This window comes from Bombus pascuorum, chromosome 17 (genome assembly GCF_905332965.1).
Source record: "Bombus pascuorum chromosome 17, iyBomPasc1.1, whole genome shotgun sequence".
Taxonomy (NCBI): Eukaryota; Metazoa; Arthropoda; class Insecta; order Hymenoptera; family Apidae; genus Bombus; species Bombus pascuorum.
In genome coordinates this window covers 3,334,914-3,360,152 of record NC_083504.1, presented here as the reverse complement: position 1 = coordinate 3,360,152, position 25,239 = coordinate 3,334,914, and the positions used below count along the sequence as shown (strand labels likewise).

Here is a 25,239-nt window from a genome sequence, read left to right as displayed (position 1 = left end):
AACAGCAAAGTAAAACTAAGGAAGAACGAAGTATGCAACCAATGTCAATAATTAGCCAGAGATAATCACATTGCACGAATAATACTGTGGTTGCACAAATAATTTATAGTATGTGGTTATCTCATTTTAGATAGATCCAGACTATCGTGCGAATGAGTTAACGATTTTATTCAGCAGCACATACGTTGTTTAAAAATTCCAGTACAGTTTAATGTTATTGCTTGTTATTAATAATCTTTCGATGTTATGTATTGCGTTTGTAAGTGGAACAAATCGTCTCGAGGATCAAGACGAAGAAAAGATCGAGATGTTTTGAAAAAAAGGTTCTGCGTTACTAATGCCTATAAATTAGCGACATAATCTTGCAACTTGGTATAATATCTAAAGCGAATTATCTGATAAGTTTCACGCGGGTACCTCTAATTATCAGCTTTTTCAAAGAAACACGTAAAACTTTTCGACGAATTATATCGTCGCAGTCGATGTTTTTGCGTTTGCGAAGGAACGTAAGGCGATTAGGGAGTATCGATTTGACACTTGGCACGATAGTCTATTGCCACCCAACGAACGTCGGAGTTTCCTCTTTTGCCTCGAAACGTGGTCAAACACGAGGCGAGATTTGCTTGATTTTCCGCTCCAGCTGTGGAACCGGAAAATTCAAATCGATCGAAAAAGGGGAGAAGCTTTTCCGCGTTAGACGAGAAAGCGTTTCCTAAAACGTGCTTACTTCTCATTACCTTTAATTGGCTTTATCAAATATATACCGTTCGATCTCACCATTACGACTATAATTTCCGTCGGATGCACGCGCGCGTCGATTTCCATGAATATTCTACGAACTACGATTCCTTTTTTAACCCTTGTCCGAGCCGAATGTCCATTTATAAATTTATAAATTCCCTCGAAATGTCGCAAAGCTGCTGCAGACGTTTCTACGTCGATCCATGTCTTAAGGATAAAGAACCGTGCGAATGGGAGTATGCAGTGTGTCCAAACGGTAATGAAATAGATTTCGATGCTATTCGAGACGTAATATCTCTATTCGATATTAATTTCAAACTCGATTCAGCCGACACGAGCGATTTCGCAACTTGTTTTAGTAACGCGTTACGGAAATGGAACAGCGACATATCGAGCAGTGCCTTGCGTTGCACTCTCCGTAAACCAAAACTTTGGTCAACAAACGTATCTTTGTGATTCTACAGTATCCACGACCTTCAGACACGAGTCCATATAACCTTTTTTCTAAAAAATTAAAAGCCATCTCGAAGGACGTAATTTTGGAACCGTGGACAACATCCAAAAGGTTGTGACCGACAAATCGAAAGTAGTTTCGATAGAAGAATTCGATAGAGGAAAGAATAGGAGTACCGCCTTCTCAAGAGAACAATTTTGAAAGGGATAACGTAGATTTTTCATCAAACGACACAAACATTTTGACAGGACCAGTCTCGTTACTTTTCAAACACACCTCGTAGTCAACATTAACGTGGAATTGTATCGTAACTAAAAGTAATCTTTTTGTCCAAGTCATTTGGAACCATATTATATTATAAAGTATTTGTTGTATCGTAGAAAGGAAAAGTCCAAAGTTCTGAGAATGTATGAAAGTAAAATTATCGCTACGTGTTTGATCTATCGAAATAGAACGCGTTGCTCATCAACCGTGACCATTTTGGTTGCCTACACACAAGGGTTAAACCAGTGAAAACCTGATACTATTACGAACAATCTAGAACTTCCTCCTTGCTCGATACGTCATTCGGTGGGTTTTACCGGTCCGATAGAAAGAATATATATTCGAAACACGGTCTACCTGTCGATACATGGCACGTGTCTTCGGCAGAGGTGAATTACTACGAGCTTTATAGATCTGATTTAACGGCAAGTCCGCGATAGAGCGATAGTAATCGACGCTATAGGAAACGCACGCCTGTCGCGTTCGACTCGACGATTCTTGCCAGAGATTAGATTACTCCGTAGGTGGCACCGAATCGAATAGGTCAGAGTTGAGGTTCGTTAGGTCGATGCATCGCATCGAAATGTCATAAGCTTAACGAGCGTAGGTAAACGTCGTGATAAACGCCAATTAGCGACCGATAATCCGTTCCATTGACACGACGTTATCTCGCGATGAGTCTAGGATTCATGTAATTCACGTGCGTGAACCGAGCAGTATCTGGAAACGGCGAGAAGCTCGCGATCCTTATCGAGATACACTTTGTAGCTCGATAAGGATACCGGTCGATTTGTAAACACCATTACACCGAAGTAAATACATCACCAAGTATCAGTTTGTTTGGAAAGTTTCTAACATCTTTAATAATGAATATATCCTGCGCGATATTTAGTTAGGTGTAACATAAATTGCATATAAATAGAACATCGAAGTATACTGGGTTTAGGATAAACTATCGTTCCTGATTCGGGAAAGAAATCGCAATCGACTAATTAATAAGGTTTCTACGAAAGATTTTTAGATAGCTAGAATGTCCAAGTCGCTCCAATTTATAGCACGGTATCACGATCATTTACGTCAAAAATTGTATAGTTCCAAGACTTAAAAAGTGAACTGTTATGCTGCAACGATGATAGTTGATCAACTGTGATACCTAGTTGCTCGTGTACAAGAAAAAAGAAAGACGATCTCGTCGGGTTGTTTCTGTCTTCGCTTCGATGTTTCGATTCAATCTAAGTTCCGATTTTTGGACGAACATGCGGTATATCATATCAAGTTATAAAAATCGGCGGGACGTTGTTGCGGCCTATATCGAGTTTATCGCAACAATGATCGGACGTTAACAATCAGAACCGTATCTTCATACATGTGTGCGACCTCGCGCGTGCGAACCACGATAAATTACCGGTCAATTTGCTTCTACCACCGGTTATCGCAATATCCCCGATAGAATGATCGAAACTCCGCAGCATGTGCGACTATAGACGCGATTCGATTCGCACGCACGCTCGCTCGCAAATCACGTCACGTCGATGGTGTCACTGGGTAGCATGATTTTTCACTTCGCTATCGATCATGTCCACGATCACGGCAGTGCTCGTGTTCTTCGGCGAAACTACTCAGATACACGCCGATACGTCTTAATGCTCCGATAAGATTACACGAAATTCTTACAAATATTATCGTACTAACATTATCCATAGTATCGATGTACACAATACCGGATGTTATCTTAAACAACGTACTAAGAATAATGCTTAGCAACAGGATTATGAATGGAAAAAAACGCTTACAACTTTTTATGTCTTTTTTAATTGCTATTTACGATTTCTATTCTTATTTGTAAAGAAATTATCAATGAAAATGACTAAGAATCAGAGAAACGGGAAGGTCTTTGTTCGGATCTTACGGATACGCCAATAATGGCGTAAATAACAAATTTTAAATACAGTCGTGTGTTTAAACTTTTAACGGCATCACTCCTTTACTTTCATGACTAAAAAACCTAAGTTATAATTTCATTCATCGTTGTAATACGTTTTCATAAGACAAGAAGATATCATGATTTTTTTATAACAATAAATTCCGTATACTACTTCATAAAAAGGTAATAGGTCGGTGATTTACACCGATACGATTCTCGATCGCTCAATTGCGCTAATTGGACGTTACAGTAAGACACGTTTTCTAACGATCTTGACATAACTTTAAATTGACTTTTCAACGGAAATATCAAGAAAAAAAAAAATATATATATATGTATATGTCGTGATGTCCCTAGAAAACGGGGCGCGTAATGAGTCTTGCTGCGAGTTGTCCATAGTTGTTTTATTTATGGGAATGTATTACAAACGTTAACAAATGATGTCGATGATTAAGCGATCGTGATATCTGTGAGGATGAATTTAGATTCGATAACGAATACACGATCGACGAGATGACAAGCGTTCTCTGTAGTAGTCGAACTTATCGAATTGAAATTTCAGTCTAAATGGAACTGCCCTATACTCCTCTCCGTATTCCTCGGGTCAATCCCTGTTTTTAAGGCGAGTTATTTAATTACTTTGTACCTCCGGTGACCGTGGCTACGTTCAGCGACCCATTATGTCACTTCGAGCCCAAGTCCATAAATCTCGGATAATCGTAATTGACTCATAAACAGCTATTTCTCAGTTTTATGATTTAAGTACGATTATAATAAAAAGTCTGGACTAAACTATCGGGGACCTTTCCAAATATTCCGAGAGAAAGGGAACAAAAAATATTGGGAACATGTAATAAAATTTGGATCGGGAATTACCTGCAACGTTTCGAGAAGCAAAGTTTTGGACCGGCTAGGACAAGCTAGTTATTCACGAACACGTTTCTGGCAGTTGGCGCGGAATATTCGAAGAAACGACCGATCGATTGACGCGAGTGTGGCGTTAGTAGTAAATCTTGGTCTCGCTCTTAACAAAACCAAACACACGGTATGTATGTACATTGTACGTATCTCGAGATTATCGACCGATTTCATTCATCCATATTCCCTGAAACGAAATGTGTACACCTGGCGCGTCGTATCGTTCCAAGAATTACGAAATTCACGCATCAAAGATTATTCTCCGTCCCTTCTCTTTTTCCATCGAGCTGGCTCACTCTCGATGAAAAGACACGTCCCGACGATGCTCGCGGTTTTCGCAGCCTTCAACGAGAGAAATGCCAGAAATAAGATCCACTAGCCACGCGGGATAAACACACACAGCCGAATCTGGGCCAAGCCGTTTATATCGTTGGAATGCGTTGTCGCCGCGGATGCGGCGCGTCTAGCCGCGAGAAGCGACGCGGCGCAGAGTGGCGCGGAACAGCGATACCCGCTGCCATTATGTCATAACTCGTAACTCGCAAACCGCGAAACTCTTTTAACGTTAACTCCGTAGTCACCCGGTTGCGTCAACCAGCAACGATCCATTTCCAAGGGACGTTGCTTCTTCGCGTGGGAACCGACTGCTTTACGAGATGAAATCCTACGAACAAGATAAACAAATACGCACCATCTTCGTTACTTTACCGGAAAGATTTTAGCCGAGATCTTAGTCAATATTTTGCCCAAGTTTCTCTATTCAGACGTCCGAACGTTGAATTTTGCTGATAGTAGAATGAACGTATACAAGGTATAGAAACGAAGTGGGTATTCGGTCGTCGCTCGTAGTCGACGTCTACAGCTTCGTTTCAATTATGTATTCCGAGGGAGAGTGATTGGAAACTTCCAAGCGCAACAGTGAAACTAGCATCGTCGATACGCGAGACTCAAATTACCAGTTGCTTATTTGTTTCCATAATCGAGATCCAATCGTCACGTAGGAGAATAAAAAATTAGTTCGTTTCGAGATTTCTCTCGTTTTAAACGATATTCCTTCGACCGAGCTCCAGCTGTGACACTGATACGCTATTTTCTCCTTAAGCCTGATACACGCCGCCCATATGTGTACGTAGTATCTGTTCGAAAATAAATTCGAACCGACCGATAGAAGAAAAAAACGTCGTCGCCTTAATTGCTTCGACCAACGAATATGCCGGACGTTTCCATTTCAACGTTCTATCCAACTAGTTTCTATTTCCATCGCGATTCGCGTGACAACTCGCCCCGTTTTAATTTAAAACTACCGGCGAAGAAAGCGAACGGCACGCGTGACTCGCCGCGCGTCAGATGGACCGTCTCTCGCGCTTATTCCTTAATTAATCGTTCGCTGACTGGTTTCTCGAGCGAGGACAGAGAAAATTCGGCGCGAAGCGAGGGGGCTGATTTTCTTCGTTATGGTCGGCCGAGTTTCTCCAGCGTAAAAGTGAACCGGACTTCGATTCGACTTACCTGAGTATGTTCGGATGGCTGAGCTTGTTCATCAGTTGAACTTCTTTCAGCATGTTTGGCCTATTCGCAGGCAGCTGGTTCATCTTCAGGACCATCACCTGACTCGTCACTTTGTGGGTAACCTGGAAACCGGGTACACAGATGTTGAACACAATTTTCTACGCCGTCGTGAAACGTTATGCGTCGAACCCTTGAACCGTTTAAGCGTTTTCTGATGTATCTGGCCGTTACTCGTAACGTTATGAAACATGACATTTATCGTTACTGGAAGTGCTCAAAGTACGCAAACAGTTAGATCGAAACTGTAAAGTTACGGATGCAGTGAATGCTTGTATCGGCGAATAACACGTTCGGAGATTGAAATGCATATACTTGTAATATTGGGTCAGTGCAAAGGTTCGTGCCCGATTCCAATAGATGTTATTAAATTATTTGCAAGTCTGCTAACATTCGTTGTTGTATGTGCGAACTTCATAGCGGATAAAAATGGCGATAAATGGCGAAAATGAACGGAGAAAAGATCCGTTTGCGTGGTGTCATGCTCGCGAATTCCGGAAAGATGTAACTGTAAAAAAACATTTAGGACGTTTACCAAGATCGTACACCGGCTCTCGGTGTAATAAGAACAATGGCTTGCAAAATTGTAGTGCTTAATTTATTGCGAAATAATCCACGAATTTTAACCGAGGAACTCGTAGAGAAACTTTTCTATCCTACGAAGAACTGGTGCACGGTCTTGGTAAACGTCCTGAATGTTTTTTACAGGAATTCCCACCGTTACACCTTTCCGGGATTCGTAGAGCATGACACGAAGCAAATGAATCTCTCCCTCGCTCATTTTTCAAATCTTTTTTTTTTTTATAAAGCACAAACTGTCAGGAGATAAAAGTCTACTGTTGAAATAATGATTGAATATGACTCTTTTTATCCGCTATGAAATTTGCACACGCAATAACAGATGTTAGCCAGAGTCGTAAATAATTTTGTGACATTTATCGACATCGGGCACTAACCCAATACATGCTATATGTAAGATTAAGATACGTATAAAATTAATATATAAAGAAAACATAATAAGTCACACTCTTCGTGCTTTAAAGAGAGACAATCTTAAAGTTGAATATAGTTGAATTTCAACGAATTTTATATTATCGATTTCTCTCTTATTGTTTGATCTTGGCACTGAATATGCGTATATCTCAGTTATTTTCTTCGACCTAACCAACTTCAAAAATATTGATTGCCGTAACGCTATTGGTTTGTTACGAAATTTCGTAGATTTCTAAATCTTCGAGAAATCTTCCTAAAAGGTTCGAATTTTTGGACACAACAAGTCTGCTTCCCAACTATGCAAACAGATTGGAATACATTTGGACGGCTTTTTAGCCGTCGTATCGAAATTAGAAAATCGACAAATGTGAATGTCTTTTGCGTGTGGTTCTTGACCATTTGATCGTTCTGACCTATTGGTGAGAACACGCATCTGCTATAAACACAGTCTAATCCGAGTCACTTCCGAGAGAGAGATACGACTTTGGACGAATAGTTCTCGATGGTATCGCGATAGGTCGCCGATGCTTTGGAATGTCTGCATTGCGTAAATGTAATTTTAGAAAGCCGAGTGTCCAACTAGAAGAAGAAACCGGTGGTAAGTGCGGATCGTACGAGTGTGAAACGAGGGCTTGGTTCGGTCGAGTTAACCGATAGCTCGGCTAATTGTTGGCTCTGTTAATAGGGATGTTGTTATTCGCGAAGTTTTCGCGATGGATCGAAGCTCGCAACGAGACTTTCTCGTACCTCGATCGTTCCGTGCGTTTCCACCGCGGACAAGAAAATTATCTCAATGCATATTACACTGTAATTAAGCGTTCCCGCGAACGACGAGGTGCGATATCAAGTGCGGCGTTCGCCGTTCCCAATCGTATAACGATATCTGTGTGTAGCACGTTTTCACAGCTCGAGGAGCGCGTGAGAGAACGTCAGGCCGATTCTCACGAGGCAGAAACGTATTAATGAGACGCGACGTAGCAGGAACGTGGCACGGTCGCGTACAACAGCTTCTACAACCACAGAGGATCCAACTACATAGATATAGGCTGTGAATCGCGTACGAGGATCAATCACCGTGCAAGGAGGCCTTAAGTGATACCATTTGAATATATTTATACGTTTATTCGATCATTCGCTTATTCATTCATAGGTGCAAACACGTTGCGTTGCTACGAGAAAACGATATACCAGAGAAGCAGGTATGCATAATAAACAGAGAGTAGAAGAATTTAAAAGTAAAAGTGTATCGGAAGGATCATCGAACGATGGAAGATGGAAAACAGCTACTTCTACGAGTGATCTTAATTAGGATGAGATGCCACTTTTCGAGATATCAATCGCAAGGAACGCACAACAGCATCTTGCGTCTTTAAACTCTCTCGAGAGAACGGGAAAAACAGGAAGAGGAGAGTGAGAAAGGGGAAGATGATTTAATCTCTCTTTCGCTGCAAATAAACGGGTCAACAGTGAGAGGCAGTCGTGGTATCAGTGTCAAAACGACTGCGAGCAGATTATAATCGCGACGGTACCGCGTCGGAATGTCGTTACAACGACGCCGTCACCGTGGAAGCCTCGAATCTTCGAATCGGCTCGAGGGGCGGAACGCGCGACGCGGGGCTACGAATTCGCGTGCACGATATCGCTCTGTTTCCGGTCTTAATTTGCTCTTGGAGCGACTCTGCTAATGGACGCCTCTTTGCCTCGTCGTTTCTCGCACTTTTACGAATTCCCGCGCTACCACGATTCCGTGTAACGCCGCGAACAAATCAACGAAAGACACGCCAGTCGTGTCTGCGCGACTTGGCGCCACTCGTCGTTTACAGTTATCGAAAAACACGACGTTGCATGGCACGCGAATTGGAGCGTTAATCGATGGTTGACAGGGATCGATCGATTCAAAGATGGATAGCGAGAAACGGGCGACGGAAACCGGTGGGAAATTCGATCAAGGGAAAAGGAATACGAGGAGCGGCACGAGGTGGAAATTCCGCAAGATAAAAAGTCGAGAATATCTAAAGGGAATCTGGCCAGGATTCCTTGGCAGTGGCTGGCTTAGTTGGGCCGCGGCCAAACGATGACGAATACCCGCGGACTCGCCGGGTAAACAGAGCGCTTGCAAATCGAGTGTTTCGCGTAGAAGAAAAAGAACGGAAGAAGAAGCAAAGCTAACGAGAAGTCGGTCCCTCGAACTCTCGCTACTGAACTGACACTTGACTCGATAAAAAAACGAGCTGCCTCGAACCACCTCGTCGAAAGCCTCGGCCTCTACAGACCGTTAAATCGAACTGATCAAATTCACAATTACGGCCACGCTGACGAACCTAATTTTTAATCGATCGTCCGATAGATAGATTCTTATTTATGTTTCTAGTCTAATTTGGAATTCAGGTTTTCTGTTTTTTTCTTTCTAGATTTTTTGTAGTTTTACTTTCTGACGTTTCTGCGCGAATTATGCAGGTAATGCATTGCTGATACGAATATAAAAATTGGAACAAGTTCTGCGCTTTTTCTTTTTCTGTCCGTTGCTTGAATCCTACAGTTCGGTAATTTCGCGTTATCGTTTTGACCTATGAATACATTAAAACACGAAAACAGGTTAGCTAAGTGCACGTTTCGTGTCGCCAAGCAGTAATTTTCTTTTATCATCGTCTTAGTAAAACTATACCGGGCAGCTATCTGCTATCTGAACCAGAATCGCGAAGGAAGAATATTCGTTTCGGTACTTTATATCTAGAAATTGTTACTCGAACCTATGGCATTCTGCTTTGAACTTGGAACGCGCGTATATCCGTGCGTTATTTCTGCACGATAAATAAATTGGAACTTTGACTCAGATACTTAACGTCTCCGTGTACAACTTAAGACTTTCCACTTGACGTGCAGACAATCTCGACTATAAATATCTCATCCCGGGCTCTTCGCTTTTACTCGAGCATTGAAATTATCGTAACTGTACGGCGACAAGCGAAGATCAGCATCAGGTAATTTCCGAATGCCTTTGGAATCATCGCGGTCTTTTTGCCAACGACGAAACTATGCCAAGTAGTTTTCACTCGATGGTCGAAAGCAACTGTTTCGAGCGTTTCAGAAGCTGTCTTTCAAGTTTCGCGAAAGTCGCTGCCGAGAATGCCAAATAATTAGCTGGCCCGGTTCGTTTAAATAATTCTCGCTGTATACGTGGACTCGTCCTTGCGTGTTCTCCACGCATTCGACTTCCATTGTTAGCGGATGTACAGAGAAAGCACGCGGTGATTATTGTACCGCGAGTGATTAACGACTGCCGACAACCACACGCGCAAACATTGTAAACGCTCGACTTTTTTTCCACGACTCGAGGCCGCTATTCTTCGTTCATCCGGCGCTTTTTCGCATCGATCCAGACAGAAGCGGGACAGTCGATCGATCGGCTTCTTATTGACCCCTTTCTGTTCCAAACTTTTGCTACTTTTTCTGAACATCGGTTATCGACGAGTATCCTTCTTACGAATCACTGCCCCGAGCTTAATTTCACCATAGAGCAACCGTAATTCGCTAATTCTTTATTTATTTATTTACCGGACAAACGCTTTAACGTACGTAGGTATAACGTTAATAAATCCATTTATTCTCCGCATCATCAATTATCCACTTTTCGTTCCTATAATGCTAGTTCGCGTTCGGCTAAATGGATTCAACAAGTAGAAGTTCATTTAATCGACGCTAATCACGATTTCGTTCAAATAAACGAAATTCGTACGAAGGAAGTTCTGCCGTAAAGATTGGGAGGTACATTGTCGTAAATGGATAGATTAAGAACAAATTATAAATCACGATACACGTGGTGATCAGTGTGTGAAGAGTAATTTACGTTTGACAATTACGTTGAATCTCCCGATGGACAAAAGTTGGTACGATTAGTCGGTCATTCGATTTATGCGGTTAAAAATATCCGTACGTTACGCGATGTTGTATACCAAAGGATGGAATATAGCGTAGGAAATGCACGGCATTTTACGACATACTCTCTTGGAGTTCGGTGAACCTCGGATGGAGAAAAAGGGTCTGCAAAGATTAAAAGTGACGGCTAGAGCGCGTCGAAGATTTCGAGGATTCAAAGGCTTCCGGGAAAAGGCACCCCTGAAAGGCCTCTATCACCGCAGAACTTCCATTAACGTTGCACGGCTTTGTCGGAGACTGGATTACCGAGGAAGTACCGATCCCTGTGCGAGCCTCTGCGAGAGATCGTCATCTGGCAAGTTAACTCGAGCATGAAACAGCCGACGAATTTACAGCGTTGATTTTTCACTCGATTTAATAAGTCGAATGACGTATTGCCGCTAAATTGCCGCTGTAGGACCAATGAGATAACGGCCAGATCGCAAATTTACCGAGCAATTATAGCCGTCACGGCAATTAAAGGGCAAACACGATGTTTAATAGTTTTATTCAACCGGCCGGTTTGTAAAACGGGAGACCGACAAAGGTCAACCGCGTCTATTTGTAGCTGCGCTGCAGTGACCACGGATGAGAAATGAACGACGAGCTATTTTTGTGGTATCTTAATCGTGCGAATTATCGGGTTAATTAACGATAACTCGAACGCGCGAATGTTCTGCAATCACGGCTATTCCGCGCGAGACAACTTCAACGATGCCTTCTTGCATTAAAGATAAAAAGACAATCGGGATCGTTGCTCATCCATCATTTTCTCCAATCCGTGGCTCTTTCAATCCCTCCAACAGGCAACGATTTGTCAACTTTCGCGCTCGACGTGCGTCGAATAGCACGATGAAGGAAATCACAGATACGCAGACGTACGTCGACGAAGGGGAAAACCTCGACATAATTAAAATCCACGCACCAATTAAAACGAGACGAGAGTGATTCGGAAAGTTCAAAGTTTACGCAGCGTGCCGTGAGACGAAGTTTCCAGCGAAAGTCAACTGCAAGTAGGGTCGCATTTGCGCGAACTTGCACGCTTAACGAAAAGTTCACTGCACCGAGACTAGTATTTTTGCTTTGCCTTATTTTTATATCGTGCGGAGAACACTTTCGATTATTTTCTAAAATCGCTTTCTTCCTTTTCCCGGTCTGTGAATTCACGAATACGTAACGCTAACGCTGCTCACCAAGAGAATTTTGAAATTCGGATGTGCTGAAATTTTGAAAAAAAAAAAAAAAAAAAAAAAAAAGAAAAAAGAAACGGACCAAAAATACTGCGTGGCATTCGATTCTCTCCTTCTTTTTTATGATGTGAATTATGATGTAATGCGATGCAGTTGGTGGCGGCGTATTTAAGTAGCAGCGATGAATGGATGCGTTATACTATGTAAAGAACTTGTGGAGTGTTTTGGCCTTTTAGCGAACGATAAGTTCTTAAGTAGGTGAGCCATGAATTATTTTCAGCGATGTGATTCACTCGTGTACGTGAGTGTCTGAGAATGGAAATAACACGAATAAAATAATTCGAAAAGTAGAAAATATTTCATACAAATTTACGAAATGTGCGTAGTCAGAAATTTGCCACAGAACGGAGTAGATGATCGTTACGTGATCGATGAAAATGCCAAAATCAACAAGTGTGTACAAGCTTCGATAATTAAAACGTCCGCGTATAAACTACAAATTACAAATAATAAGAATAGAGATTCGAAATTGTTTTGCAGCATTTTCGCTAGAAAAATGGAAGATCGTTGAAATGAATGTAGAAATAGATTCGCAGTTGCTCACGCCGTAGTTGAACTGAATTAACGATGTGAACAAGAAAGTTCGAAAATTTCAAAGAAAATTGTCGACGCGAATGTTTCTAACTCACTTCGTGGAAAGCCACGATTCTATTAAGAGCGATTTACCAATTAAGAACGTACGCCTCGAAGGCCGTGCCTTGAAAGGCTTTACAAGTTCACAATTTTTTCCCAGTGATGCAGCGCACCCGTCCAAAGTTTCAGCGAAAAATCGTCGTTTGGAATTGGAAAAATCTCGTGCGATAGTCACGGGATCTGGCAGCAAGGACGCTGGTACAGTCGTCGATCGATCGAACAAGACAAATCGAAGAAGACGATGCACCACGTTACAAGATACGAGCATCGATGAGGATTTCTCTGACGACCGATCGCGAGACACCGCGATAAATTTCTTTCTCGCCTCGCGCTACGCACTTTCTCTGACAGAGTTTCTATATTAATATTTTTTCCGATCACTTTTTAACAAAAAGTTTCTCTTCGTGAATGTCGATCGGCTTTCCCTATAAGAGCTTAATCTCCTTTTATGGTTTTAGCTTGTCGATAAATTGCACGTCGTAGATTTGCTTCGAAATCGATTAAACATGGGCAGTCTGTCCTTTCGAATCGTTCGTATATCGTGATGTAGTCTTTCAGGGAATCAACGCCGGAGCGTGTTCGAGATACTTATTAGGCGAGGAAATAAAAAATTGGAGTACGATATGACACGGATTAGACATCGATATCGCATTAGGATCAACCATATTTCCAAGTATATTACGATCAACACGGTGGAACAAGATTCTTTTGTCCAAGCTTGTAACGAAGTTTAGAGAAGGACAAAGAATACAAAAGTAGATCCGTATAATTACCGGGCAATTAGCACTGCTAATTGCCACGCGAGGAAAGTTTAGCGTAAAATTAACATCGTTAAAGGTTAAAGAAACCGGCAACTGGAGTCTGGCGAAGGGTACGCACTATCGTTCTCGCTCGATTTCATTGGAATTCTTATTGGAACCCCTTTAATTCGCTCTTAAATTACAAAACTAATTCGAGATCGCCGTGTTTCGTCGATTTCGCGAATCGATTACCATTGTGCAAAGTCGAAATTGTGCTACGTTGTTTTCGTTTACTTACGTCGACGGTTACGAATTGCTTCAAAGTCCGCGCGAAAGATCGACGGTAAAATATACGACCGGTTTTCCAAGACAACTTCGCCACTTTTACGGTGGAACCAGTCGTACTTCTTGCCGGATTTGCATGTCGTTGGAACGACTCACGAGTCTAATAAACGTAGATTTCCCAGCGGTAGCGCTACATTTTCCTCGCTCTCGAATCTCGTCGATCAGCCAGATTAGATTTTGGCTGAAGGACGACGTTTTACTTGGCAGCGAAGCGGAAACGGGCCTATTTCGCGGCGGAACCAATAAATTTCAGTACGTTAACTATCCAGGCCAGATCGAACCTTTTTCTATTAAATTCCAGTCTCGCTTTTACACTTGTAAGTAAAAGTTATCCAAAGAGAATTAAGCGCTCGGTCAGTCGGATAAAACGCGAAATTATTACGATTATTGGTTGTTTACGGGATCATAATGCATGAATTATTTAGCAATTATCTCTAAATACGGGGATGAAAGTTTCGCGAGAATCGAATTGATAGGCGAGAGATTCCGAGATACCAACGCGCTCGACGAAGATTTCTCCCAAGATCGAGCAGTACGAGTCAACGACAGATTTCTCAACTTTCCTCCCCGTTCGATCGATTTAAATATAATCGTAGGCGAGCTCGTAACAGTCGTTAACATACCTGCATAAAAATCCTACTCATTTTCGATGCGTTCGCACGATTTTAGTTTCGTTTCATTAATAGCCGCGTTCAACGAAACAACGCGCTGTAACGATCATTGCGAAACTATTGAATAATCCTCGGTCAAATATCGCCGCTTGGCTCGACGTTTCCAACGTTAGGACCGGTTTCTGGGTCAACGGGAGGGTAATCCGTTACTTTCCAATTGCTTGTTCGGTGGTTGGAAGGAACTTTGCTAGGGTAGCGAAACCCCTCGATCATCCTCGGCAGCTAACGCGTACGAAACTTGCACGGTTATCGAGGATCGAGCACGGAACTGGCGAGAACGCGAAGAAACTCCGTCACTTTCGAAATATCGTGCTCACAATTAAGGCAGCCGCGGCGGCGTGAACTTCCGGCGATTTTCGTAGGAGGCCGCGGAAAGAGAGAGGATTCTGAATCGCGAATCGGGAATGAGCCACGATAGGACGTTGGCCGGCCACCTGGTCGTATCTCGCTGGCTAATGAATCGGTCGTAGAACGAAAATGAGCGAGGAACGAGAACCCGTAACAGAGGCTCATTAGAGAGTGTTCGTACTCCATGGCCAACGCGGCGTGACCGGCTTTCTCGTCTGCTTCGAGCATTCTTATTTCGTCGGAGGAAGGAAATGCCGCGGTGAACGCGGGCTTCGAACGTTCGCAAGCAAGGTCGGTCGTTTCTATCTGCTACGTGAGGCCACCGGAGTGAAAGAGAGGCTACTTCCGACAGATCGTTCGCCCGTCGCTTCGCCGCGGCCTTACGAAGGTCTCTGGCGCGAGCACGCGACACCTTCGACCTCTCCAGCCTCTCTCGATCCCCTCTTAGATCCCTGGCTCCATCGTTGTCTCCTCGATCGATCCTTTGCAACGCGTATATCTCTTACCGCTTTACCATGAAAAGCACACCTGGATGTTATTAAAGTCGGGATCGCTCGACGCTGCGACCTGTTGTGCCGTCCTACGATGTCATTATTTTGAGAACGGAAGCGTGCGTTACGTAAGTGGCTCAAAGGAATAAATATAGATATATACGAAGCGGCGAAATTACTCGATTAGGAGAATTGGAGAAATTAAGTGGTATTTTTTAGGGGAGAAGAGAAGCGGCTAGCTGGATCACTGAACCGGGACTTTATCCAATTAAGTTATCCAGGTCGTGGACAAATTCTTTCGCCCTAAGCTTAATATTTATAATGGTCGACTGTAACTCTGTATCGTGTATACGTTCTACGCTCTATACTTTATAGGACCGACACCGTAACGGGATTGTACATTAAACGAAGGAAAAATTCTTTTCGTCCGTCTTTTATCGAAATCATATGTAATACATATTATACATATTATGTATGTTTAAGAGGAGAAACGGTTGTCAAAGAGGTAAAAGTACGGTCACGCGTGATCCCCGTTGTCATATCGTGTGCTCGCGGTATTTGCTCCAACACCAGAACGAACGACTCGCTTCGCTTTGATCCCGGCGTCGCTATCGAACACTTTGATACACGGACTCGAAGTTTGCTTAATTGGCGCGCGAGTCATGCGACAATTATATCACGGAGCGTATTAATACCGTAAAGCGCGTCGTTAAGATCGATTAGCGTAACGTTGCATGCGTTAATTGCAACGAGCGAGCCGCATTTTAAATTCGAGGCAAACGATACTTCAAGAGACAGTTTTACGCGCTGCGCTAAATCAATTTCGCGTGGCCGACGCTTTTCTTTTCCTTTGCTCGCGCAATTGAAACCAATTCAACGTTACTGAGAGTTGATTAATGCTCCGATGCGATAAGGATAGCGGGATAAGATTGATTGGACGCCCACGTGTTTCTTTCGATGAAATTCAATGGATTTCGTAAACTGCGAATCGCATTTTCATTTAAAAAGTATTATTTGAAAAGTCGAGAGGTTATCGTTTTAGTGTAAACGCCTCGATCGACGAAGGCTGCTAAAATAAAGTATTAAATCAAGCAAATTGCTTTAATTCTGGTTTTTTAATATTAATTTATATTTTCACTGACTCTTTGCTCTTACCATATTTAGAAAATAAATAAAATAATTCGACTATTTGACTAAAAATAATTTACGAAACCACGATCTTCCTCGTATAGAACGAAAATGCTCGAATCTTTTGTAATTTGAAGTTCTTGCACACGAGATGGTACTTAACTGTATCTAAATAGAAATAGTTATCAAAGACGGAGCAAAGAGAACAGCGTTCGACGAGGTGCGTTGCAAATTTACGTCGAAGATGCTATTACGTTCGATGTACCGACGAGTAGAGTTGTTTGCGGCTCATCAGTCGATGTCAAAGCGCGTGCATAAACCGCAGCTGTAAGAACTTTCTCCGAGGCATCAAGCCCCCTCGCGTTTCACATATGTATATTTTAGTTAAATTGCGTTTCGAGACAGCGTGGAATGCGTGATTTCCACGGACTTTGTAATTCAGTGCGATAAGCGATGAAACGTTTCTCGGTGGAATTCTAAAGTTCTATCTTTTCGAATAGCCCGATTAAAAACTCGAACGACACTACGAGCAATCTCAAAGGAAAATAAAGAGGATGAACGAAGTTCATTGCAGAGAAAAATCGAGGAAAAGTAAAAACGATATAGGAAATGGAACGTATACAAAAGGACGATCGAATCGAAGGAGATTCGCGGTGAAACGACCTTATTTCGATACCTGCTGTGTTTCCGCGAAGCATGTCCGTAATAACGCAGTCTGTCATCACGCGTGTCATTACCGGTTATTTACTGCATTTCCACCGACTGTCCTGAAACTATATCCGCAAGCATAAACGTAGGAATTACCACGACGATAATAACCGCATTCCATCGAAGCCGATGCGCCTCCAAGGACGTCGTGAGTTCTACGGCGATAATAAATTCGATATGGAAAAAAAGATCTTCTGCTCCTTAGGTTCCCTTGTTCTAGTTTCCTTTGCTTTATCGAACGTCAGTCGTCCGTAACGAAGTTTCACGTGAAAAAACGTTCACGATACTTATTCCATAGTCTTCGCATTTTTCCGTTCTCGATCTAGATCGACGGAAGGAAAGATCGACTTTTAAATACGTGTTCCGAATTATTCAATGGTCTTAGATCAACGAGCTCGATAAAGCTTCTCGGAAACGAGGAAAATGTTCACGTCGGACTATACGCGGAGAAAATTCCAGCAAAGGTGGCTGTATAATTAGCGGGTTACGTAAAATTCAAATAGGTTTTGCAAGGAGAGCGAATGGCGCTGGCGCGTCCCGGCCAATTTCATTTTATTCGCGTCGACGGAATTAGAAATAAGGAAAGTGTCGAGGCTAGACGCGAAAACCGCGGTGTCCGACTCAGCCGGCCACGTATAGACGCGTAAATTTGCACAATTGTAACACGCGTTACGAGAACACGCAAGACCTCGTCTTATTCGAGATACGCGGACTCGAATTATGAAACTAAATCGTGAAATTGATGGGAGCAGGAAGTATCTCTGGCCATAGATCGTCCGGTTCTAGGATCTACGGTTTCAACGCGACACCGACTTTTCTACAAGGATGATTTTTCATGGTCGAACATCGTACAATGCGGCTCTGCGTGTACGGTATATAAGTTGATAAAAACGACGAAATGAAATACACCTTATGAAGCATTCATGCAGTCGTTAGTAGTCGTGATAATGGAAGCAGATAAAGACGATTTCGTTTCAAGGTTTTCATAAGGCGACTAACCGTTATTCGAAATAACAAAGCGCGTCGTTTCGTTTAGAAAATCCGCGATGAAAGACGGAACGCGAATAACGTTTCTCGCATGTTTTATTCATGATCCAACGATTTAGTGGTTTACAAACAAGTTTACTTCGATATTAACACAGCTGTTGTAGCTCAAATTCGCTTCGAAATTTCCGGTATTCGTAACAGGTTTTAATTACACGCGAGATTTTGCTAACTCATTAACGCAAGCGATAACAAGGCCGATATATCTTAAATGAAAAACCGCCAACTATAAAACGGATTTTGCAATCGCCCATCGTTTGTCGACTGTTTTCGAAGAATCTTACGACATGTTTGTTAGCCTCGTTTATCTTCGGATGGGCGACGATCTGACGACAATCGAGCTCGAAACTCGTTATATAAAAATTGTCGCGAGAATTCCTGAGCATTCCTGAGTACTTTCGAGTGTTCTTAAGTCCACACGTTGAATTACCGAGCGTATTTCGCTTCCATGAACGAGGTTATCTTCCCAATCATACAGAGATGGTCAGCGATTTCGAAGCAGCAGTTTAGTTCAAAATTTCAGATTCATCAGCCAAGAAGAGCGGTGAGACAAGGATCGAAGTTGAACGGGACGCAAAAATAGATCTGGAGCATCTTTTCGTTACTCTCTCTCTCTCTCTCTCTGTTTCAGCTCCTCCGCTTTCGCGGCTGTTTTCCTTTTTCTTTGGCCATGGTAGCCTCAGTTTCGTCGTTCAATTTCTGAGAGTCACCACGGAATCACGATCGAGAAAGCTGGGAGAGAAATCTCCGATTAAACATTTGTCGTACGCGACTGCGTTCCACCTGTCCTTTTAATTATAACTTGTTCGCGTTGACTTTTTCTAGAGAATAAACAGAAAAAGAAGAAGAGTAGGAAGACCAAGAATACGCGTGCACGTGGAATGCGAGGGACGAGCTGAGATAAAATTTTTCAGGCAAATATATCATGCTGTATCGTCCGCGAGATATATTTATGATTAACGGACTCGTTCGCGAAACACAAAAGTGGAATTTCGCGTTTTATACTTTGTCGAATTACCTGAATCGGATGGCATACAAAGTGCGAAGAACGCTTCGGCGCAACGGTGTTCCACATTTGAAAGAAAATATCTTTCAACGTCTATCCGAGAACATTTCGAGTCATTAGTTCTCCAACACGTTTCGACCAACATAATACACGTTCGTGGACAGTTTGATTATTCTAGACGCTTTTACAATTGCGAAACAATTACTTAACGTTTGACATTACTCCAAATATTATGCTTTCGTAATCACGTTCAGATTCAGCTGTTCGAAAGGCCCTTTGTTATACAATGTATATTATCACGTATACGACCTTCGCGAGACCCTGAACCATGCTTAAAGTGTACTTTATGCCACCCTAACTGATGTTTCGCACCCTTACCTTCTCCAGTTTCTGTCAATTCGCCTGTCCAGACGTTCGAACGTGCTTTTTATAACGTCGTTATATTTCTTACGTTACGGTTCTTTAATACGTAGCTCTTGCAAACAAATGAAAATAAGCGAACAGACGATAAAAACTACATTGATATATTAAAGATATACTGGTGACTGTAAAGGATATCCGTCGTAGAAATGAAGTGCGATATCGTTACAATGTTATTGGTGAAAAAATGTGACACGATAAAATTTTACAACGATAGTGTGCAGAGTACTGTAACGTTAGCAAGACTAATAAAACCTCCGCGAAACAGCAAAGTTTTGAATTAAAAAAGCATCGTTCCCGGTTTCCTGACAATCTAAATGCTTAAAGCGCGAAAGCTCCGATGCTTGGACGATTTTACGACCTTGCTATATCCAGGAAGCTACTACGTAACACGTTCCATCGGTCCGTTGGAACGAAACTGGTTGTCCAGATGCTTAAAAAGCGTACGATAATCGGTGGATTTGATGGCTCATTGAAACCAGTTGTTACATCGTTCTCTGTCGACAACGATTACGGCGATAGGTAAGATTCCTGTCTCGAAATACAAATCGAGTTCCGTCGGAGGAATGCAACGTTCATACACGCGGTTCATCTCTCTAACGATGGCCAGAGACAGTGGTTGAAGCGGAGGCTGATGTGCCTGCTGTGCGTGCATAGTCGGTGGTACAGAGTCGAGTTAAACGACGAATTCTTCGGTCGGGCTCGAGCGGAGGAAGTGGTTTGCCAAAATGTTGGCTCTAGTCGTGAGATCGCGTGCGGTTGCCAAGAACTCGTGACCTCCGAAATCGAATCGCGTTCCTCTGTTCGTGAATCGAGGCTCGCACGGTCAGGTCCTTCCAATTTTTTTCAATTTCTTCGAACGACTTTCGTGACTTTCACCGAGCTGAAACTTTCGCGCAAATTGACTCGCGTCGAATCTCGCGTAACGATTCCGAGCCGCCAAGGACACGACCTCCAGCACGGCAGCGCCGACGTAAATCCTCGGAGAAGAGTACGACAACTTGATAAATTTTCAGCTACGCGTCGACACACTTCTCTGGTAAGCGATCGATGGCCAGGTTCGTAGCTATCGAACCACGTGATTATTCAAATTCCGGCTAAATAACTTGGTTAATGGAAAGTAGCGTCGATATCGACAAGATGTTGGGGCACGCTCTTGGACCGTTGGAGCGCGAAAGTTCAGAAGACTTTGACCTACGGTACAAATCGCAAGGACCCTCCAGAACGCCGGAGAACGCGGTGGATTTATTTTTAAACAGAACGCTCGCGATACGTGGCTCGTGCCGTGCTCGATTTCCTGTTGACCTATTTATATCGTACCTAGCCGATGAGAAACGACGCTCTCGTCAAGATTCTCGGCTCGGTTCGATAGCTTCCGATGACACTGACGCGGTCATCCTCGAGTCGTCCGCAAATGCCCGGCAAATTGCAGGTTTTGCCTCTGATGGAACTGGACCGACTTTCTATCGTCACCAGCGCATTCGGCTACGTGCAAAATTATGCGCGCACTCGAAAACACTTGCAGGATACGTGGCTACGTACGTGCGTGTTTCTTAGTGGCGTGGAAAAGTGGACTGAGAGAAGAGAAGCAAAGGCGAAACGACGCTACACGGTGCTAGATACGATGGGATAAGAAAAGCACCGGTTAACAGTGCCGTGGAGAAGATAGAGAATAAAGAAGGCACGATAGAGGAAGTGGTTGCGGACTAGAGGGAAATTGTGACTTATAGCATCCTTCCAGAACATCGTATCTACGTACGTACCGGCAGAAACCTACTTCTGCACATTATGGTACATTACGCGGTTCGACTTGCGCGATGTGAAATTCACCTATGATTTAGCGCGAATTTTCCACGTTGACCGTTACGTAACGTTGTTGGATATAAAGAAGAATAATTTCTAGAAATATCGAACAAAAACGGGGAAAAAAGTTGCGCGTCATTTCTTAAGTGCCGTTAGGCTGTTTAAACGATGTAACGTTCCGCTGCGCGTAAAAAGTTCCATAACAGGAATAAATAATCTGTCACGAAAGCAACGAGAAGTTATGCCTAGCACCTGGCTCGGTAGAATGAATACGAAAGGCTTGTGTTCGATGCTCCAGGTGCGTAAAAAGTCGACGAGCTGCAGCCAGCCCTAACCAACATAGATACGAGCAGATGATTTTTCATGAATCACGTCTAACGAACCTTCGGGAGAAGGAAGAGCGTGATTTACGCAAATGTGGCCATGATTCCACGTTTCGTTATGTCACAACGTGTTTTGTTCGCGATGTAAGGCGCAAATCCCTCCTTGGATCTTTTACCTCGTGGCAAATGTTTTTGGCTGAGTAGTCGCTTTGGTCTGATACGATATTTCGTATTGTCAACTACTTACATATTGTGTACATAAAGATATACGACGTATGGCTGACTTGCAACAAACAGCTATCGCCTTTTTCTTTCAAATTCAAATTTCATTTCAAATTAAATTTAATCACCTAACCGCTCGATCAAAGAATAACGTACGCGAAAAAATATACCGTGTCACTTACTTAAATTGCCATTAGCATTGATTATTGCACGTACCATATACGGGAAGCTTTCTATATGGTTAATTGCCATTTTCTCCGAGTGGGTACCGTTATTCCAATGACAATTTATCCTACCGTTTACGATGGCGTTATTAATTCACCTTCCAACGAATATACAAATACTTTCCATGAAAATTTGTGAAAGAAAATTTGTCGAGAAAAACTCAAGTAGGTGAGCAATTGCTGCCAACTGTTTGAATTTATTTTATTGTTTCGAGCGAATGCTAATTAATTTGCAAAGGTGCAGTCACTGGACCAAAAATCGTGCAATTGTTCACAAATGAAATCGAGGAATTCTATGCATGAAGATCTTCGAGGGAAAAACGTTTGACTGCTCGTTAAAAAACGAGTAATCGCGTGGTTACGGATGGAATTAATTTAGAGAGAACGCCTTGGAATTATTGCACGCATTCGTATCTAATCTTCGCTGATGTTAGTCTACTAACAATTGCCAAGATAACGCCGCTGCTCTGTATCGCGTAGCGAGCGACTAAAGTGCGTGATAATACATAATGTATTTAAAAGGTAGAGAAAAAGAAAATGAAATGTAGGGAAAAAAAGTGGCAAAACAGTGTGTTATATCAAAGAGAAAACTTTCCTAATCATTATGCCTAATTATTATTCGTATTCTAATTGTACATTCCTCGGCGAGAAACGAGCCGAGAATATCGTTCCGAGAAAAATATTCGCGATAATGGCTCTATTATGAAACACGCCCGTGCATCGGAAACACGTCGAACGACTCATCACGATCCTGTTACTTTTTCTCCATTTTCTAAAGTACTCGCTCAAGCGCAAATTGTAATTCATAGTTTAAACGCGATCTGCGATACTTGTTTATCGTCCTTGAATAATCCAAAGTCATTATTATATGGATAAAGCGATACGAGAAACTTGGTCCTACCTTGAACACTTCCGAAAAGAATCCGGCACCGATCTTCTCCATATAAAAGTCATCCAATCGGTTCAACGAGGCAACCGCATGCCTCAACGCCTGGCAGGAAGCACCTGTTCTCCTTTTCGAGCCGGTATCCTGATACGTATCACTAGGACACACATTCAGGTTGCAGATATTGCTTTCCATTTCGGTGGGTCGCCATGGATCACGGCACTTTTCTCGTTCCCTGTAACTCCGGGGCGAAGACTGAAGCTCCGTTGGAAGATCTTGCGGCAAACAGGAAATGCAACTTTGCAACGCGTCGCCGTTGGATTTCATCCAGTCCTTCGACGGTGTGGACGTGGTAAAATCCCCTCTGCAATTTCGTTGCTCGTAAGCGCCCGACGACGACGAAGTTGCCGAAACCACCAACTCCATCGTATCATTGCTGGCAGCGTACGACTTCGCGGACGACTTCTGGCAAGATTCATCGGTCGACTGAATCATAGAAATCGCGGTGAAGTCCATCGGTGAGTCACCTAGCTCGCTGTTAGACTCCGAGACGGGTCGACTCTTCCCGTTCGACACCGTATGTCCTGCATCCGAAGGCTTCGCGGTAGATTGTTTGCTTGCCGCCGATGGTGCAGCCTGCGCGACACTCCTCTGCGTCTCTCTGGAAATAGACTTTCCTCCGGGTAAATGTTGCTCTTTACCAGCGAGAAAATCGCGGTTCGGACCGACGTGCTTTTTTGCCAACTTCAACGAGTCTCTCGAGCCGGTGTCGACGTTCAAACTGCTCAGACTAATGGAACCAAACACCCTCTGCGATTTCGTGGCGCTGGTCGACGCGCAACTCGAAGATTTCCCGTAGCTCGTACAATTAGAATTGGACGTGCACTTGCGAGCGGCCAAGTTCGACGCGACGCTCGTCGCCTTCGCCACCGTGTGACTTCTTCCGTGGCCAGGAATCTCCTTGGCCGAGTATTTGGAGCAGGAGTTCTTCGCGACCGAGCAGCCAGTCGACTCGGTCCTGCTAGGTCTGTTCACCTCGACGAACGAGATCGACGTTTGGGAGAAATTAGACGTGGAGCTAGGAGTTTGCGAACTACCATATAGATCGACGGAAACTGGCTCCACCGTCAACGAACCGCTGGACTCCTTCGTTGACCTTCGAAGTTTTTTATCGTCCAGACACTCGGAGGACGTACACGTTTCCTTGCATCTCCTTACTTTCGATTTCTCCTCGATCGAGGTAGCTACATCGGGTACCGCGCTAACGTTGCAATTCTCCTTAGATCTCCAGGTTTTCGTCTTGTCGTCCGTGAGAGTCGGATACTCGTTCATGGAGCACGATCCTTCCTTCGCTCTCTTCGGTTTCGAGTTGTCATCGGTGATACAAGGTGGATCGAAGATGACGGAGGAGTTGCAGTTTTCCTTCGATCTCCAGAGCTTCTGCTTGTCCTCTATTCCCGTAGAGGGTGCCTCGGAGACTACGGGCATAGAGTGGTCTTTCGGCCTCCAAGGTTTCGACTTTTCCTCGGTGAGCGTGGCTGGCGTCTCGTCGACCGAGAAACACGGCAAACACGCGGTTCCACTGGGTCTGGCGCACGACTTGACCAACGTTCCATCGTTCGAAGGCGGTCCAGGTGTGTTCGACGGTGGCACCTTGCCGAACATTTTCGCCGTTATTGTGAAAAGATCGAGCAGCTTGAATCGGGACGGAAGGTCGTCGCCTTTGCGCGCTGCATTACACAGATTATCAGTCTTGTCGGTGGACGTGACAACGTCTCTCGATTCGCCGTTCAAACGAACGAGGTCGTCGATTCTCGATCGGGAAGACTCTCGAGGCGACAACGAGCTACGTCCTTGAAGCGGTAGCCCGACATGTCAGGATCAGATTTAAACTTCGGTATGCTACGCTCGTCTCTCTTTCTCTCTCTCTCTCTCTCCTTCCCTCTCTTCCTCTCTATCTTTTGGCAGTGGGATCACGCGTATCGAGGAATCACAGTGGACTAGGACATGATCCTAGCAGGGGACGCAGTGCGGCAACCAGTCGACGTCGATGAACTTGAGAAGCACATGGAATATCCGCAGCGGCGAAACTTGGCACATCTCTCTCCTCTTCGAGCGTCCTCGAAACATGGGGAGGAGATTTTGGCTATTCTGGAAGAAATCTGCATCCCACAAGACCAGTCAATACGCTAACCTCTTTTCGTTTCTGCAATTGAAACAAT

The 25,239-nt window shown here is 43.5% G+C and overlaps 1 protein-coding gene across 1 annotated transcript in view; it reads right to left on the bottom strand.

Annotated features, from left to right (window-relative positions):
* LOC132915452 (uncharacterized) overlaps positions 1-24,942 on the bottom strand; it is a 31,182-nt gene extending 6,240 nt beyond the window's left edge. Inside the window, exons 1-2 of the mRNA XM_060975257.1 lie at positions 23,033-24,942; positions 5,811-5,932 (exon numbers count right to left, since the gene is read on the bottom strand). Of these exons, the coding sequence (XP_060831240.1) occupies positions 5,811-5,932; positions 23,033-24,682 (1,772 nt within the window). The 5' untranslated portion in view covers positions 24,683-24,942. The remainder of the gene's footprint in view (positions 1-5,810; positions 5,933-23,032) is intronic.
* Positions 24,943-25,239: the final 297 nt, after the last annotated feature.